Source organism: Nyctereutes procyonoides, unplaced genomic scaffold (genome assembly GCF_905146905.1).
Source record: "Nyctereutes procyonoides isolate TBG_1078 unplaced genomic scaffold, NYPRO_anot_genome, whole genome shotgun sequence".
In the NCBI taxonomy this organism is placed as follows: Eukaryota; Metazoa; Chordata; class Mammalia; order Carnivora; family Canidae; genus Nyctereutes; species Nyctereutes procyonoides.
In genome coordinates, this window is record NW_026575040.1 from 16,409,340 (window position 1) to 16,424,468 (window position 15,129).

Sequence of the window (15,129 nt, forward strand, 5' to 3'; positions counted from 1 at the left end):
CCTGTTGAACTTTTTATTTTTTTTAAAGATTTTTTTTAATTTTTATTTATTTATGATAGTCACACACACACACAGAGAGAGAGAGAGAGAGAGAGAGAGGCAGAGACACAGGCAGAGGGAGAGGCAGGCTCCATGCACCGGGAGCCCGACGTGGGATTCGATCCCAGGTCTCCAGGATCATGCCCTGAGCCAAAGGCAGGCGCTAAACCGCTGCGCCACCCAGGGATCCCTGTTGAACTTTTTAGTAGGCTTCTTAATTTGGTAAGCTATCCATGCCTCATCTAGGTTGTCTTCAAGATTTCTTAATATTTTGTGTGTTGTCCTTTCTAGTAACTCTACACATGGTAAGCATTGAAGAAATACGAGATTGCTTATGATTATTAGTTCTGTGGTACCAGGTGCTTCAACATCTTTGGAAATGATTCTATGAAAACACTATATCAGAAAGGAAGAAAACACTTTTTGGAGCCAAAGAAATGTTTCTTGATTTAGTTCCTTCCGGGCTACCTTGCTGCAAGCTTGGAAAGATGTCCATTTTAGGCATTTAATTGTGATCTCAGTAGGGGGGATTGGGTCACCATCCTTCTTGGATCACTGATTTGTATTATTGGAAGTCTCAGTCATAGGAATTGACTCATGTAATAGAACAATTGAGAAAAACAAAGTGGAGGGATGTGTGTGGGACTGCTGCTTAGCAGTCTTCAGTAGAGTGAAAGTTTTTGGGGGCCAATAATGGTGTCTTGTATGTGCACGTTTGTACGTGTGTGTGTGCATACACACACAAAAGTGCTTCCATGTGTTTATGAAATAAATTGCTTAGATTCTGAAAGACAATCATGTTTTATTTTGTTTTTCATAGTTTTGGCTTTTCCTGCATATCTTCTGGGAATAAACCAGGACAGGTTGAAAGAGAAGCTCACAAGCCGGCAGATGGATAGCAAGTGGGGAGGCAAGTCGGAGTCTATCCATGTGACCCTCAATGTGGAGCAGGCCTGTTACACCAGGGATGCACTTGCCAAGGCTCTGCACGCCCGGGTCTTTGATTTCTTGGTAGATGTAAGTAAACATAAGTTAACATTGGTGGTATTTCACATCTTAGCTCTAGAGAGTAAAACTACTAAGGGCTTTGCTTTCATGTTTGGCTTGTTCCTTATAACCATTAGCTCATTCCTCCACTTTCTATCCTTTGACCCTGGGATCATTTACTCCCATTTTTACTTACAGAGGTGTCTGGCAAGACACTAATATGGTAACAACTTCTTTGGAAAAAATATATGGTAAAGCCAGAACTACAGAACATAAAAAGGAGAGACCTGTGGTGGTGAAACCTTATTGACTTTTGAACCTACAGCTTTAGAATACTGTATTTGTCATGAATTGCTGTGTTACAAATTAAACCCCAAAAATTAATGGCTTAAAACAATAAGCATTAATTCTGTCACAGTTTCTGTGGGATAGGTATTTGCAAGTGCCTTAGCTTGGTGGTTCTGACTTAGGGATGAGGCCAAAGTCAAGATGCTGATTGGAGCTACTGTCATCTCAAGGCTTGACTAGGCTTGGAAAGTCTAGTTCTAAGATGGTGCACTCATATGGCTATTGGCAGGATGCCTCAGATCCCTGCTGCATGAACTTGCTTGTAGGCTGTTTGAATATCCTCACAACATGGCAGTTGGTTTCCCCCAGATGGGGTGATCTAAGAGAGAACAAAGAAGAAGCCACAAAGCTTTTAATTTGTAAGCTTGGGCTCAAATATTGACATTGTGCCATATTCTAGTGATTAGAAGCGAGTCACTAAATACAGCCCACAGATAAGGGAAGGAGAATTAGGTTCTGCCTTTTGAAGGGAAGAGTATCAAAGGCTTTTTAGATAGATTTTAAAACTACCATAGACTGTTTTTATAATGACATAATCATATATACTTATATATACATGTGCATATATACTTATTTATTTACATATGTATACTACATATAGATTCTGAAAATTAGTCTTTTGGCAGTGTAGAACTGCCAGTGACAATCGATGTTAATCACCATCACCTCCAAACGGTAGAATGAAATAGCAAACACTTATCTAGGCCTTACTATGTGCCAGATGCCATTCTAAGTATTTCAGTACAAAATAATGCAATTCTTCCAACAACCATGTGACTTAGGTATAATTATCCCTATTTTATAGATCACTTAGGCATAGGGAGGCTAAGGAGTTTAGCCAAAGTCACAGCACTATTAAGTGATAAATCTAGGGGAATGACACCCAGGTAATTTGGGAGTGTTCTAACCATCCTACTCCTCTGCCTTTTATCTATTCAAGCTAGAAAGAACCATAGGGGGACCCTAGGGAAAGAACAGCAGCATGGCCATTAGCTCTAAAAAGTCTATTTGAATCCAGGCAACAGTCTCTATATATAAGGCTTAAAGTGTGGTTAGGTGTGGTTAGGGTTGAGTAGGGCAGGGCAGGATAGGGTAATTATTTTGTGTACTTTCTGTGGAAGGTCAGGGTTATACTAAACATTAGTCATGCTTTTAACTTGTCCAGACTCCTCATTTTACTGACAAGGGAATCTTAAGCCTAAGGATCAGTGTATTTACCTGAGGCCATTCATCAAGAGATTGGTACCAAATTGACAGTAGAACCCACATCTCTTGTCTCTTTGTTCACCATGCCTTCCAGTGCTGGGCTTCCTACCTCATTTCCTTTTTGCCTGCCCTTTATTTTTTGTGTGGTGAAAGCAGATGGACACCCCATGTAATTAGAGCTGACATTTACTGGGCACTGAGCATGTGCCAAGCACTGGGCTGAGTGCTGTATGTCATTACCCATTAGCTCACAAACGATGCCACGTCATTTTCTTGGCCCGGGAAACACCTCGGGGTGGTTCCACATTCATCCAGGTGTTCACTACCTCTGGGAACTTCTCTCCTGTGTTCCTCCGTGCCCTGCCGCCCTCTCCAGGCCCCTGGAACCTGCACCCACCCTCTCTTATGAAGTCTAGCCATGGGCTTGCATGTCCCTTCTTTTTAAAAAATTTTTTAAATTTTATTTATTCATGAGAGAGACACACACACACACACACAGAGGCAGAGACGCAGGCAGAGGGAGAATCAGGCTCCATGCAGGGAGCCCGACACAGGACTCGATCCGGGGTCTCCAGGATCACACCCTGGGCTGAAGGCAGGCGCTAAACCGCTGAGCCACCAGGGCTGCCCTTCTTTTAATTTTTTTTTAAATTTCTTTTTAAATTTTATTGCATGTCCCTTCTCATAGTGATCCAGAACACAGATGTAGTAGATGTCATACTGTTCCATGGAGCCCTAGATCCTGCCTCTGGCCCAGGGCAGGCGTGGGGATTCTAATGTCACCGTCATTGACAAAATCTTATCAAGGATTAAATGAAGCACATGGAAAGCACTGAGCAAAGCCTGGCACAGGCGAATGGTGGATACACAGAGGCTGCTTATCTTACCATCACTCTAATAATAATTGCCGGCTCACCCTCTCTCTAAGCACTTGACTTCAGACAATGTCTTCGCATGGCTATCCCTCCCAGCTGTGTCAAGGGGTCATTAAATGGCTACTGAATAGGGTCAGTGGAATAAATAATATTTATGGATGTTTGTCTTATTGGTTCTTTATATGAAGTAGGTTTTACTTCAGTCATCCAAGATGACATTTTCTTCTAATTCTTCAGACTTCCTGAGAAAAACTAACTGCCAGAAGTTAATGGCTTTCATCATTAAGCAATCGTAGTTTTTTTGGATCCTGGTGGTTTCCCAGAGTACTTGACCTTGCACCAAGACTTTTTTTGAAGCTGCAAGTCACCTCTCTTCTTGTCATCCTCTGCTTGCAGCAGGCAATAGCATCTACTGTATACAGTCTTGCTCCCCATTCCCCCACGCCTGCCCCTCTCTAAGAGAAAAGGAAAGGAGTTAATTGCCATGTTGGTTGCTTTCTCCTAGTCCATCAACAAAGCAATGGAAAAGGACCATGAAGAGTACAACATCGGTGTCCTGGACATCTATGGCTTTGAAATATTCCAGGTAAGACCGGTCTGAACAACTCAAGGCTGTGGGAGGGTGATGCATTATATCTGGCTTGAAAGACACAATCTAGGTAATGGAAAAAACCTCACTGCCGTTCATTCTTCCCTCTGTGAGTTCTTCATGTACCTTTACTAAATTAGTTTCTCCTAAATATAAACTATGTTGCTGTCTACCGATGCCTCCAGCATTTCTGTTAAGGCTTCTCACATGGAAGCATTTCACTTAACCACTTAAGAAGTGACTTCATAATGATTTCACAGAAACAATTACATGCAAGTGACTTTTTTTTTCTTTTCAGAAAAATGGCTTTGAACAATTTTGTATCAATTTTGTCAATGAAAAATTACAGCAGATTTTTATTGAACTGACATTAAAGGCAGAACAGGTAAGCAGTCCCTCTTCTTTCACCTTGTTTTATTTCTAATGTGTTTTGTTTAAAAGATACAAAAGTCTCTCTTTTGGTACTAGATTCAAGTTTTAGTCTTGTGTTAGGAAATGTACTTAATAAAGTCAGGCAGAAAAACCATATGCCATTGTGACATTTTAGTCTATGAAATGTAAACACCATCTGCTACAGTTTCTTTCTCCTTTAAGCAAATGATGTTGTGAAGTTGGACTTATTACTGGCTGCTTTTACTACTCTGACTCATTGACCGAGTGGAAAATGGAAACCTAGTTCCAACCCCAATTGTCCATGGCATGGACTGCGTTCCAGAGAAAAAACTTTGGTTTTCTCAGATTTGCTCTACTCCTAGTCTTCCTTAAAAATAAATGTGTCTTGGGGGCACCTGGGGGCCCAGTTGGTTAAGTGGCCACCTTCAGCTCAGGTCATGATCGAGTCCTAGGATCGAGTCCCACATTGGGCTCCCTGCTCAGTAGAGGATCTTCTCCCTTTCCCTCTGCCACTCCTCTTGCTTGTGCCCTCTCTCTCTCTCAAATCAATAAATTAAATCTTTTTAAAAATAAAATAAATCGGGCAGCCCAGGTGGCTCAGCAGTTTAGTACTGCCCTCAGCTCAGGGCGTGATCCTGGAAACCCGGGATTGAGTCCCGCGTCGGGCTCCCTGCATGGAGCCTGCTTCTCCCTCTGCCTCTCTCTCTGCCTGTGTCTCTTCCTCTCTCTCTCTGTCTCTCTCTCTCTCTCTCTGTCTCTCTGAATGAATGAATAAATAAATAAATAAATAAATAAATAAATAAATAAATAAATAAATAAATCTTTTTTAAAAAATAAAACATAATAAAACAAATGCCATAATCTCATATTAAATATTAAAAAATAATAAATATGTCCTTAACAAAGTTCATATTTTTTATTCTGATTTGAAGTAAAGTGTCTTGCATATAATTTCTCCTCAAAGTTCAGCACAGGTTCCTGTTGAACTTTTATTCTGGGTTCCGTGTTGTTTTGAATTCCTAGGGTTGCTGTCACAAAGTCCTGCCATCTGAGTGGCTTAAAACAACAGAAATTTCTTCTGTCACAGTTCGGGAGGCCAGAATCTGAAACCAAAGTGTCCCGAGGGCCACATGCCTTCCTTGCCTCTTCAGCTTCTGGGGCTCCTAGTGATCTTCATCCTGTCAGAGCAACTCCAGGCTCTGCCTCTCCCTTCATGTGGCTTCTCCTCTCTGTGTCTCTCTGTGCCCAACTCTCCCCCCTTCTTTCTCTTGCAAAGGCACCAGTCATTGGATTAAGGGATCACCCTAAATCCAGGATGGTTTCATTTACAAGATCTTTAGCTAATTATATCTCAAAGATCTGATTTCTAAACCTCACATTCCGAAGTTCTCGGGGGACATGAAGTCTTCATATGTAACCCAGTATACATATGAAAAGTTGTTCCATTAGGTCATGGAAGTGTTCATATCTCTGTGACCAGTGGTTTCCACAGAAATCTCTGCCCTGATGTTCTAGTCTTCCATCATGTCAGAGCAGCACAACCAGGGTAAAATGTGGTAGGGACTGAGACCAGATGATGCAGGCAGAGGCTAGATCATATAGGAATGTTGCACAGCGTGGTGGAAACTTCAGATTTTGTAGCAAGTATGATGGGAAACCGTGGGGGAATTGTGAGCAGAGAGTGTGACATGGTCTGATTTGTGTTTTTGAAAAGGTTATTCAGGCTCTATAGACTTATGGAGTAGGACAAGAAGACAAACAGGAGTGGACATATAAAAGCCAGTTAGGAGACTGGGCAAGAAATGGTGGAGTGTAGACAATGATGATACCATCAGAGGTGGTAACACTGTGAGAAGTGGTCTGATTCGCCATGTGTTTTGGAAAGGGAGTCAATAGGACTTGCTCAAAATAATTAACAATGAGCCAAGAAGGGAAGGGGAATTAAAGATGACTTCTCCCTTTGTAGCTTGAATCGCAAGGCAGTGGTGATCGTGGGGAAATGCAGAATCAGATCTCCACTGAACAGGTTACATTTGTAAGGCCTATGACAATATCTGAACAGAGACTCTAATGGGTGAAATGTGTATGACCCTGGAACTCAGTGGGGTGGTCTAGACTAGAGAAGTAAATTGAGGGGGCATTAGCCTCTAGGTTCTATTTAAAACCATGGGATTGATTGAAATCTCCTAGAGAAGCAGGGCTGAGAATACAGGAAGGCTGGAAGATTGAGTCCAGAGGCTCCCATCAGGTGAAGATCTGGAAAGAAGCTAACAAAGCAAGACTGGTGAGGAAGGAGGGAAACCAGGAGAAGGTGGTGGGATTCATCAGATTAAACGAGCAAGTGACCTGAGTAAGGGGCCTTCCCCTTGGATGCCTAGAGGCTAATCTGTACTGCTGTCCTTAGGCTAAATTCAGAGATATTTTCTAACTGGACCTATAGTTTAAGCCATATTAAATGGCCATTGTTTGTATATCAAGAATGGTTGTGTGGTAACAAATTTCACATGGTTCAAACTAAAAATGACCAAGCATGGGGCATCGGGCTCCCTCAGTCAGTAGAGCATTTGACCCTTCATCTCAGGATCATGCGTTCAAGCCCCACATTGGACATAAAATTTACTTTAAAAAAAAAATGTTCTTTTTCTAACCCTCTTAGAAAAAATGAGAAAGTTCCCATTTTATGTCAAAGAGCATTCAAATTTTCCTTTGGTGGCCATCTGTATGCCTTTGACAGTCACTGGCACAGAGCTCCAGCTAGTCTTCACTGGGCAGTAATGTGCATCCTTGCTTTCTGTCCCTCAGGAAGAATATGTTCAAGAGGGAATAAGATGGACACCCATTGAGTACTTTAATAACAAAATCGTGTGTGACCTCATCGAGAACAAAATTGTAAGTATCAGTCTGGTGTGTCTCTTCACTGCACACCGGTTTATGTCAAGTGGGTTTTTGTTCTCTGTGTCATTGTTTTAGAGTAGGGGGAGTGACAATTCTGATTTGCAGAGAGTTTTGGTGATTACATCAATTGTGTATATAAGTATATGTAGTAATAGGAATATGCAGATGTGAATAAAGTGTCGATTTACAAATGGAAGTTGTTACCGAACTCTGAGAGAAGACCTCTATGACTTACCTGGGTGGCATAGTGAATGAAGAGACATAAAACTAGCCCTGCCTTTTGGACCATCTTATACCCCTTCTAGGACTGTAGCCCTAAAATTTTTCCAAAAGAAAACAAGAAGAATGCAGGCAGAGATCTCCACAGTACTATTTATTTTATTTTGTTTTTTATAAAAGTCCAAAACTGGAAATGGTAAAAGCATCCAAAGACAATTCAGTTGTTAAAAAAAACTATAGCGTATCAGAGCAGAAAAATATAGCCATTAAAATAGTAAGTATGAAGACTATGTAAAACATGAAGATTGTTTATAAAATAGTGCTATGCAGAAAAAAAAGTAATGCGTGAGAGAATGTGTATGCTGTGTAACTGTAAACCATGCCTCTGTGGCTAAAATTGAACATTAAGAAATGAATTAGAGTTAAAGAGAAATGTTTTCATTTGTCTTTTGGTTTTTTAAAAGCAACTTAGTACCAATAGGAGTCAACAAATAGTGATCTGTATATGACTTTGAACAAAACGTCAGGGAGTTGAACAATTATTATTATTATTATTATTATTATTTGAAAATGGACTGTCCTCCATCAGATCTAAGTGATAACTCCCATTTGGGATTGTTAATGGCATTCTTGCTCAAAGGGAAAGACTGACTTTCAAGATGTATCTTGAGTCTAGGGAACTATTTCCTGGCTTAAGAAAAGACCCAATAAGCCACCCAACTGGGGCTTTAAACAGTCACTGAATTGGGGCTTTGCTTTCTTGGTCCCATCAGAACCCTCCTGGGATCATGAGCATCCTGGACGACGTGTGTGCCACGATGCACGCAGTGGGTGAGGGAGCAGATCAGACACTGCTGCAGAAGCTTCAGATGCAGATTGGGAGTCATGAGCACTTCAACAGCTGGAATCAAGGCTTCATTATTCACCATTATGCTGGGAAGGTATGTTCAGAGAGCAGGGGTCCCAGGGGAAAGGAGAAGTTACTCTTTCCAATGCCTACCTTAATGTTTTAAGCCTTTGGGTCGGTGATCTGTTTTCTCATGAGGCAACTGGTGATAATATCCATATAGTTTCATCTACTTCACTGTATTTTATTCATTCAGCATTCATTCATTCCTTCAACAACATGGGACCTATGAAGTTTTTGCAGAGGCAGTACAAAGGGTAGTATACACTGCTGCATCTTTTAAAATCATGAATCACCCTGGTGTGTATATTTACCTGCTGAAGGAATGGATTTTTGTCTTGCCTCTTGCTGCAATCACAAGCCTGTATCCCTCACCTGCCTATGCCTGCTGGAAGTATACATAAGGCTTGCTTTGGGGATGTCTGGCTGGCTTAGTCAGTAGAGCATCTGACTCTTGATCTCAGAGTTCAAGCCCCATGATAGGCATGGAGCCTACTTTAAATGAACAAATTAATTAATTAAAAAATAAGGCTTGCTTTTGATGTTGGTCCTCATAAGATGCATGATTATTGGGTGCCGCCGGGGCACCAGGCTTTGTCTAGGTGCCAGTAATGCAAAGAGAAGTAAGTTGAGGTCATGCTGCTTGGCGTCTTCTAGTCCTATGGAAATCCACAGGTCTCACCTTTCACCCATCTAATTTCTTACTAACGAAGGTCCCTGAGCATGAGTTTTTGGCTGACATGATCCAATGATGATGCCATTTGTAGAAAAAATTACAAAACCTCAGATGACATGCCCTATTGCAATGGATAAATGAGCATAAGGAGTTTTATTCTGTTGTAGTGAAAATTTAGGGAAGTAATTAAGTCTATTTCTTAGACACTCCTGTGAATTCACTGGAGAAAAGGGGTATGTGATCATGGTAGCCAAAGTCCTGGTCATAGATCATCTGGGCCATGTAGGCAGCTGAATACCATTCATCAGCATCCATAGACCATCACCACCTAAGTTAGCTAACAAGTTAAATAAAACATGCACGGCCTTAATGTGACAGTTCATAATGAAATACCAATTGTACATCTGGAAATACTCACATTCTGGTAAGAATAGCCAGGCCAACTTGGATTTTTGTTGTTGTTGTTGTTGTTGTTGTTGTTCAATGAAATACTTACAGGATAAAATTCGATTTCTTTCCATTCTTGGCCAGGTATCCTATGACATGGATGGCTTTTGTGAAAGGAACCGTGATGTGCTTTTTATGGATCTGATTGAGCTTATGCAGAGCAGTGAGCTGTAAGTGCGTTTTGTGTTATCTGACATGGGATATAGGTTTGATCAAATTTTTAGTATTTAAAAAAATAACTTGTGGTGTGGCCAGCAGTTTGTTCTTTGAGCTCTCAGGTCTGGGGTATCATTGCACAATTTGGTTTTTCAAACTAATTTTTCTTCTCCAGTCCCATGTGCCCCTAACATCTTCTGCCACTAGATTCTGCATGCTGTGTCATGCCTTTCCAAGCCCACAGTTTCATCATTGTTAGCAGTGTTATCAGGGAGAGGCTCCTGGAGTTGGGTTGGGATGGCCATTTCTGGCTATCTAAGAGTGGAATATTCAGGTTCTGGGATATTTTGCCCTGAGAATATTATCCCAAGGACTTTCTATGGTCATTCAATTTTTTGAATTGCTAATGGCTTAGCAGGATGTGAGATAATTGTCCCTGAAGCACTTGGGAAATGGCTCAAGAAATTTGGGAGGTGCAACTTAAAAAGGATTGCCTTGGGGATTTATTTGAACTCCCAAGACCCTGTCTAAGCTCTAGGGGTAGAAGCAGTAGAGGCGTCCATCCCCCTTGCAATCTGTAGGAGCCCCCAAGACCAGCTGTGCTATGTCCTTTCCTCCCCTCTTCCCTGCAAAAGTTCCCAAGATCCTGGATATAAAGTGTAATTTACATGGTCGGGCCTGTATGTGCCAGGCAGATACAATATTGCACAGTTTTCAAGACTTCACAGTTTTTAGAGCAGCCTCCAAGTAATAGCTGCTTTTGAGTCTGGTACTCAAGCTGCTATAATAAATATTTAAGTTTAGCTTCCTTAGTTAATAGCCCTAAGTCTGACAATTTTCTAAGAAAACCAAGCATGATTTTCAGGCTTTGGCCAGAAGTTGTTCTCCATTTCCTTCTCTTCCCCTTCTCCCCATCCTGCCTCTTCTGGCTCTCATCTCCCCATGCTCTACTTCCTGTGCTCATGCCCCCAACTTTGGAGATTTCAAATTTGTTTTCATTTGAGAACACATAAAATCGATCTGTTCCTCTTAAAAAGTCAGGTAAGACGCAAGTCCTGCCCTGTGGGTTTTTATGATGGTCAGGTGCAGACTTGCTTTCAGATTTTTTTTTTAATTTTTATTTTTTAGTTATTAAAGTTATTGCCAAGTTGTTTTTTTTTATAATTTTTTTTATTTTTTTTTTAATTTATTTATGATAGGCACACAGTGAGAGAGAGAGAGAGAGGCAGAGACATAGGCAGAGGGTGAAGCAGGCTCCATGCACCGGGAGCCCGACGTGGGATTCGATCCCGGGTCTCCAGGATCGCGCCCTGGGCCAAAGGCAGGCGCCAAACCGCTGCGCCACCCAGGGATCCCTATTGCCAAGTTTGAGAGCTATTGATGGCTTCCATGTAAATTCCTGTCCCTAGACATAGTCTATTGTTCATTAAACACATTCGCTGAAAAAATCTATAATTGCATCTGGTCAAGTTAAAAGTAGAATGTGGGGAGACTTCCTAGAAAATCAAGATGGCCCAAAAGCTATTTAGGAGAAAATTAATTTGAGTGTCAGTCTACTGGTTTACATGGATGACTTTATTCAACCAGTCAGCACATATTTATCGAGCATCCATTGATGGTTGCTGGCATCCACAGTGCCAGGCCGTGTTCCAGACACCAAGGGCACTGAGAGTACTAGGATTTTGTCCCTGCCCTGTGTCTTGGTGGGGCAGGCAGATGAACAAATGCAGCTCAATTGGAGCAACTAATGAAAATATATTTAACAGGCAAAGGATTGGTGAATCACTACTGCTTCACTTAAAATGACTTGTACTCAAAAGCGCAGTTTGTCAAAGTTTTTTTTTTGCAGGGGCGAGGGGCACAGTGTCATACTGGCATTGAGTAGGCAAAGCTCACTCATGCTGCAAAATATCCTACAATGTGTAGGGCAGCCTCCTCCTCCCCACCCCCAACAAAGAATTATCCAGCCTTTAATCCCAGTGTCAATAGCCAAGATGCAGATGCCCTGCCTTAGATCAAAGCAGAATCAGCATTGGATCTTGACAGACAATTCATACACAAACCCAAGCTCCAGTGTGTCCTACGGATCTTAACTCAGTAAACCTACACCAACCCCGTCCGTGTGTCCTCTTGTCAAGTCATACCTCGGTTCCAGGGCATGGGCAAATTCAAAAGGCAGTTGTTTTTTTTTTTTTTTTCTCAAAAGGCAGAGTTTTAAAATTTATTTTTCAGGCTTTGACGCTAGGATGCTTAGTTCTTAGAATTCTTCCTCCCTTTCTTTTGTCCACTGCTTATTTCCCGGAGTCGTACCTTGATGGCCTGTGCTCTGAGTCCGATGAGGCAAGGTTATGCACTTCTGGTTGGCCCTCCTTTCCATTCCTTACAGAAGCAGACTTTCAGCCCCTGAGGTACTTGCTGATGGCTGACCTCTTTCTCCTTTTCCAGACCTTTTATCAAGTCTTTATTTCCGGAAAATCTGCAAGCTGACAAGAAAGGGCGCCCAACTACTGCCGGAAGCAAAATAAAGGTTTGTTCTATTTGGGGACGTTTATAGATTCCTCTAAGAGGCAGGGTTTTCTAGGAGTCAAGAACTACACCCTTAGGCCAGGATGAGGTTGGTGAGATGTAACTGAATGGTTATAATTGCTTCTCGGCCTTTTAGCTAAGATCAAGTACAGAATGGTTATAGAAGATGCCCAGAAGTGGAGTTGCTGCTTGAAAAAAGTGACAGGATGCACGCCGAATTTGACTTGGCTGCACTAAAACCCTAAATGGATATTAAGTACCTCATAGCTTCGTAGTCAGCAGATGATAATCAACTACTTTCTAAGAGGAAATGGCTTTAATCAGAATCTGAAAGAATTCACATTTAACTATCAGAGAAAATTTTATGATTGAGCCGGATTTTAGATTTTGATGACCTTTTCCAGACTGGAAACTAAAACTTGCCAATTATGGAACTTCACCTACCTGAAATTCTACTAGGTCTCATGGGGGCAATTTATGCACCCTCCCCGGATGTTGCAGGCCTCTCCTTTCTGCAAATTACAGACACATCTGGTCCCATAGCGCTTTCACGCCAGAAGGAGTTCCTGCAGTGTTTTGGGGGAGCCCCTGTGGAGAGTGCACTGTGTTATCTGAACCATTGTGTGATGAAATCCATTGTCCCTAATTACACGCTGAATTTAGAGGTTGTGTCAAACACACTTAATCATGTAATTCTTTGAGTCACCAAACTATTTTAAAAAAAATCATACCAGTTAAATACCACCCTGATTTTATAATCAATAGGATCGTTGAATGATTAACAGTAGGTCCCTGGGGGTCCATCGCCTGTGTTGAAATCCCAGCTGTGGCTTTTGTTAAGCTTGTGATTGCCAGCAAATTGCCTAAACTCTCATTGCCTCTTTTCCTATATCTCTAAGGTGGAGATCTTTGCACCTACCTCAAGGGGTACTGTGGTCTTGAATTTAGCAATCCACCTAAGGCATGCAGCACACTGCCTGAAACATCATAAACACAAAATGGACCTCATCTCCTATTATACTCTACTCTGTTTCCCCCTCCTTGTGTGCCATGCTTACTCATCTCTGCTTCATTCTTAGTGGACTCTTGTTTCTGTGTTTGTGTGCCCCCTCCCTGGCTCTATGTATCCAAATCCTGCTCCACCTCCTCACAAGGCTCTCTACAACCCCAGCCATTGGACACCATGGTTGTTGCTGTCTGTTCTTCTGGCTGGCTTTCTTCCCTAAGTGTTTCCTGTATGGAAGCCTGCCTCCCAAGCCCCTGAGGGCAAGAACACTGGCTGGAATAAAGGAAACAATAGTCAGAAATTCATAGCAACAAGAAGATTCCAGTCAAGAGCAGCCTTCGGGTTAGGGGAGGAAGTCAGATACAAGTTCAGCTTTGAACTAGAGGGTACACTCCTCTGAGACTAGGGACAGTCATGTTCAAAGTACTAGAGACATTTAGTAGCCCTGGGATGATCCCTGGATTGAGTTCACTGGAGCAGAAAGTTGAAGGCAGAGAGCAGATGCCATTCTCATGAGGCCCCAGATTGTAATGTCTGTGTGAAGCTTCTGACTCATGCCTTTACTTCAAGGTCCTGGATAAGGATTAGCTCTGGGCTGGAAAATCTAGTCACAAGACTGTCACATTCAGATCCAAGGGGCCCAGATCATCAAGGTTCCAATGACTCACTTTCAAGTGGTCTGGATACTCAGTTGAGCCTATTCCCTATAAAACAGAGGGTGGAGATAGAGGCCTTGTTCTCTTCATTAGAAGACTTGACCTCTTTCTTTCCTTCTATATTCTTGTCTACTTGAATGCTCAGAATTGCCACCTTCTGGGTATACTCAAAATATTCGGTATTGTAAGGACTGCAAAGATGGCTATGGTCTGAGGAGGTCAACCTCAAGTCAGCCAGCTTAAGTGGGATTGTAATACTGTCCATGTTCTTACCCCCAGGGGTACCCTCGTTTATGGACTGTGTGACTCAGGTCTGTATGATGCTTTACCTCCACACAGGAATGAAATTCTCCCTGTTTTATAATCCCCTCTAAAACACCTCTTAGAGAGGTATAGCCATGGCCAATCTCTTACACCTCTCATATCTGCAGCATTTTGCAGATATTAAATATCATCTCAATGATATCCCTGAAGTATATACATTTAAAGGGATCTGGAGTTCCTTGGAAAAGAAATTAAATTTATGTTCAAGGTAGTTTTAGCATTAGGTATTTTATTATATTCTAATTTTTGAAAATTTCAAACTGATCTATAGGATCTAATTAATGAGTATTTGGTGAGAACTCCTATTTTCTCATTTATAAATCATAATATGCTATATTTAATAGCACCTCTTGATGTTGAAGCTTCACTAAGTTCTACATTGTTGTGGCTAGAAGGGACCAGTTTTGCAATTAGAGTTGAAGATTGATGCTGTGGAAATTGCATTGAACTTAGTGCTGGCCAAGTGGACAGGCCTGTGGCTTCATCTAAGTGAGAGGAGACTCTGGAGGAATGGATATGTCAGGAGGTGAAAGCATGATGTGGGTACTGTACTTGTTGACTTTTAACATCTTTTCAACCTTTATTTTATTTTTTAAGTTTTATTTACTTACTTGAGAGGATGAGTAGGGGAGGCAGAGGAAGAGGGAGAAGCAGGCTCCCTGCTGGGCAGTGAGCCCAATGTGGGGCTTGATCCCAGGACCCCAGAATCATGACCTGAACTGAAGGCAGATGCTCATCCGACTGAGGCACCCACATCTTTTCCAACCCTTAAATTAAGATATTAGAGGTCTTATAGTGCAATCCACTTAGTTTACAGATGGGGGAACTGTGAATTTCCAGAGAAATTTAGTGATTTGTCATGTAGCTTACAAACAATAGA

The 15,129-nt window shown here is 41.7% G+C and overlaps 1 protein-coding gene across 2 annotated transcripts in view; it reads left to right on the forward strand.

The window, feature by feature from the left end:
• The window catches only part of MYO1E (myosin IE), a 201,962-nt gene that overhangs the window by 130,837 nt on the left and 55,996 nt on the right, over nt 1–15,129 (forward strand). For both annotated transcript variants that reach the window (XM_055320041.1, XM_055320040.1), the window contains 7 exons: nt 860–1,056; nt 3,961–4,041; nt 4,343–4,429; nt 7,240–7,326; nt 8,325–8,492; nt 9,666–9,751; nt 12,183–12,264. In XM_055320041.1, the coding sequence (XP_055176016.1) occupies nt 860–1,056; nt 3,961–4,041; nt 4,343–4,429; nt 7,240–7,326; nt 8,325–8,492; nt 9,666–9,751; nt 12,183–12,264 (788 nt within the window). The remainder of the gene's footprint in view (nt 1–859; nt 1,057–3,960; nt 4,042–4,342; nt 4,430–7,239; nt 7,327–8,324; nt 8,493–9,665; nt 9,752–12,182; nt 12,265–15,129) is intronic.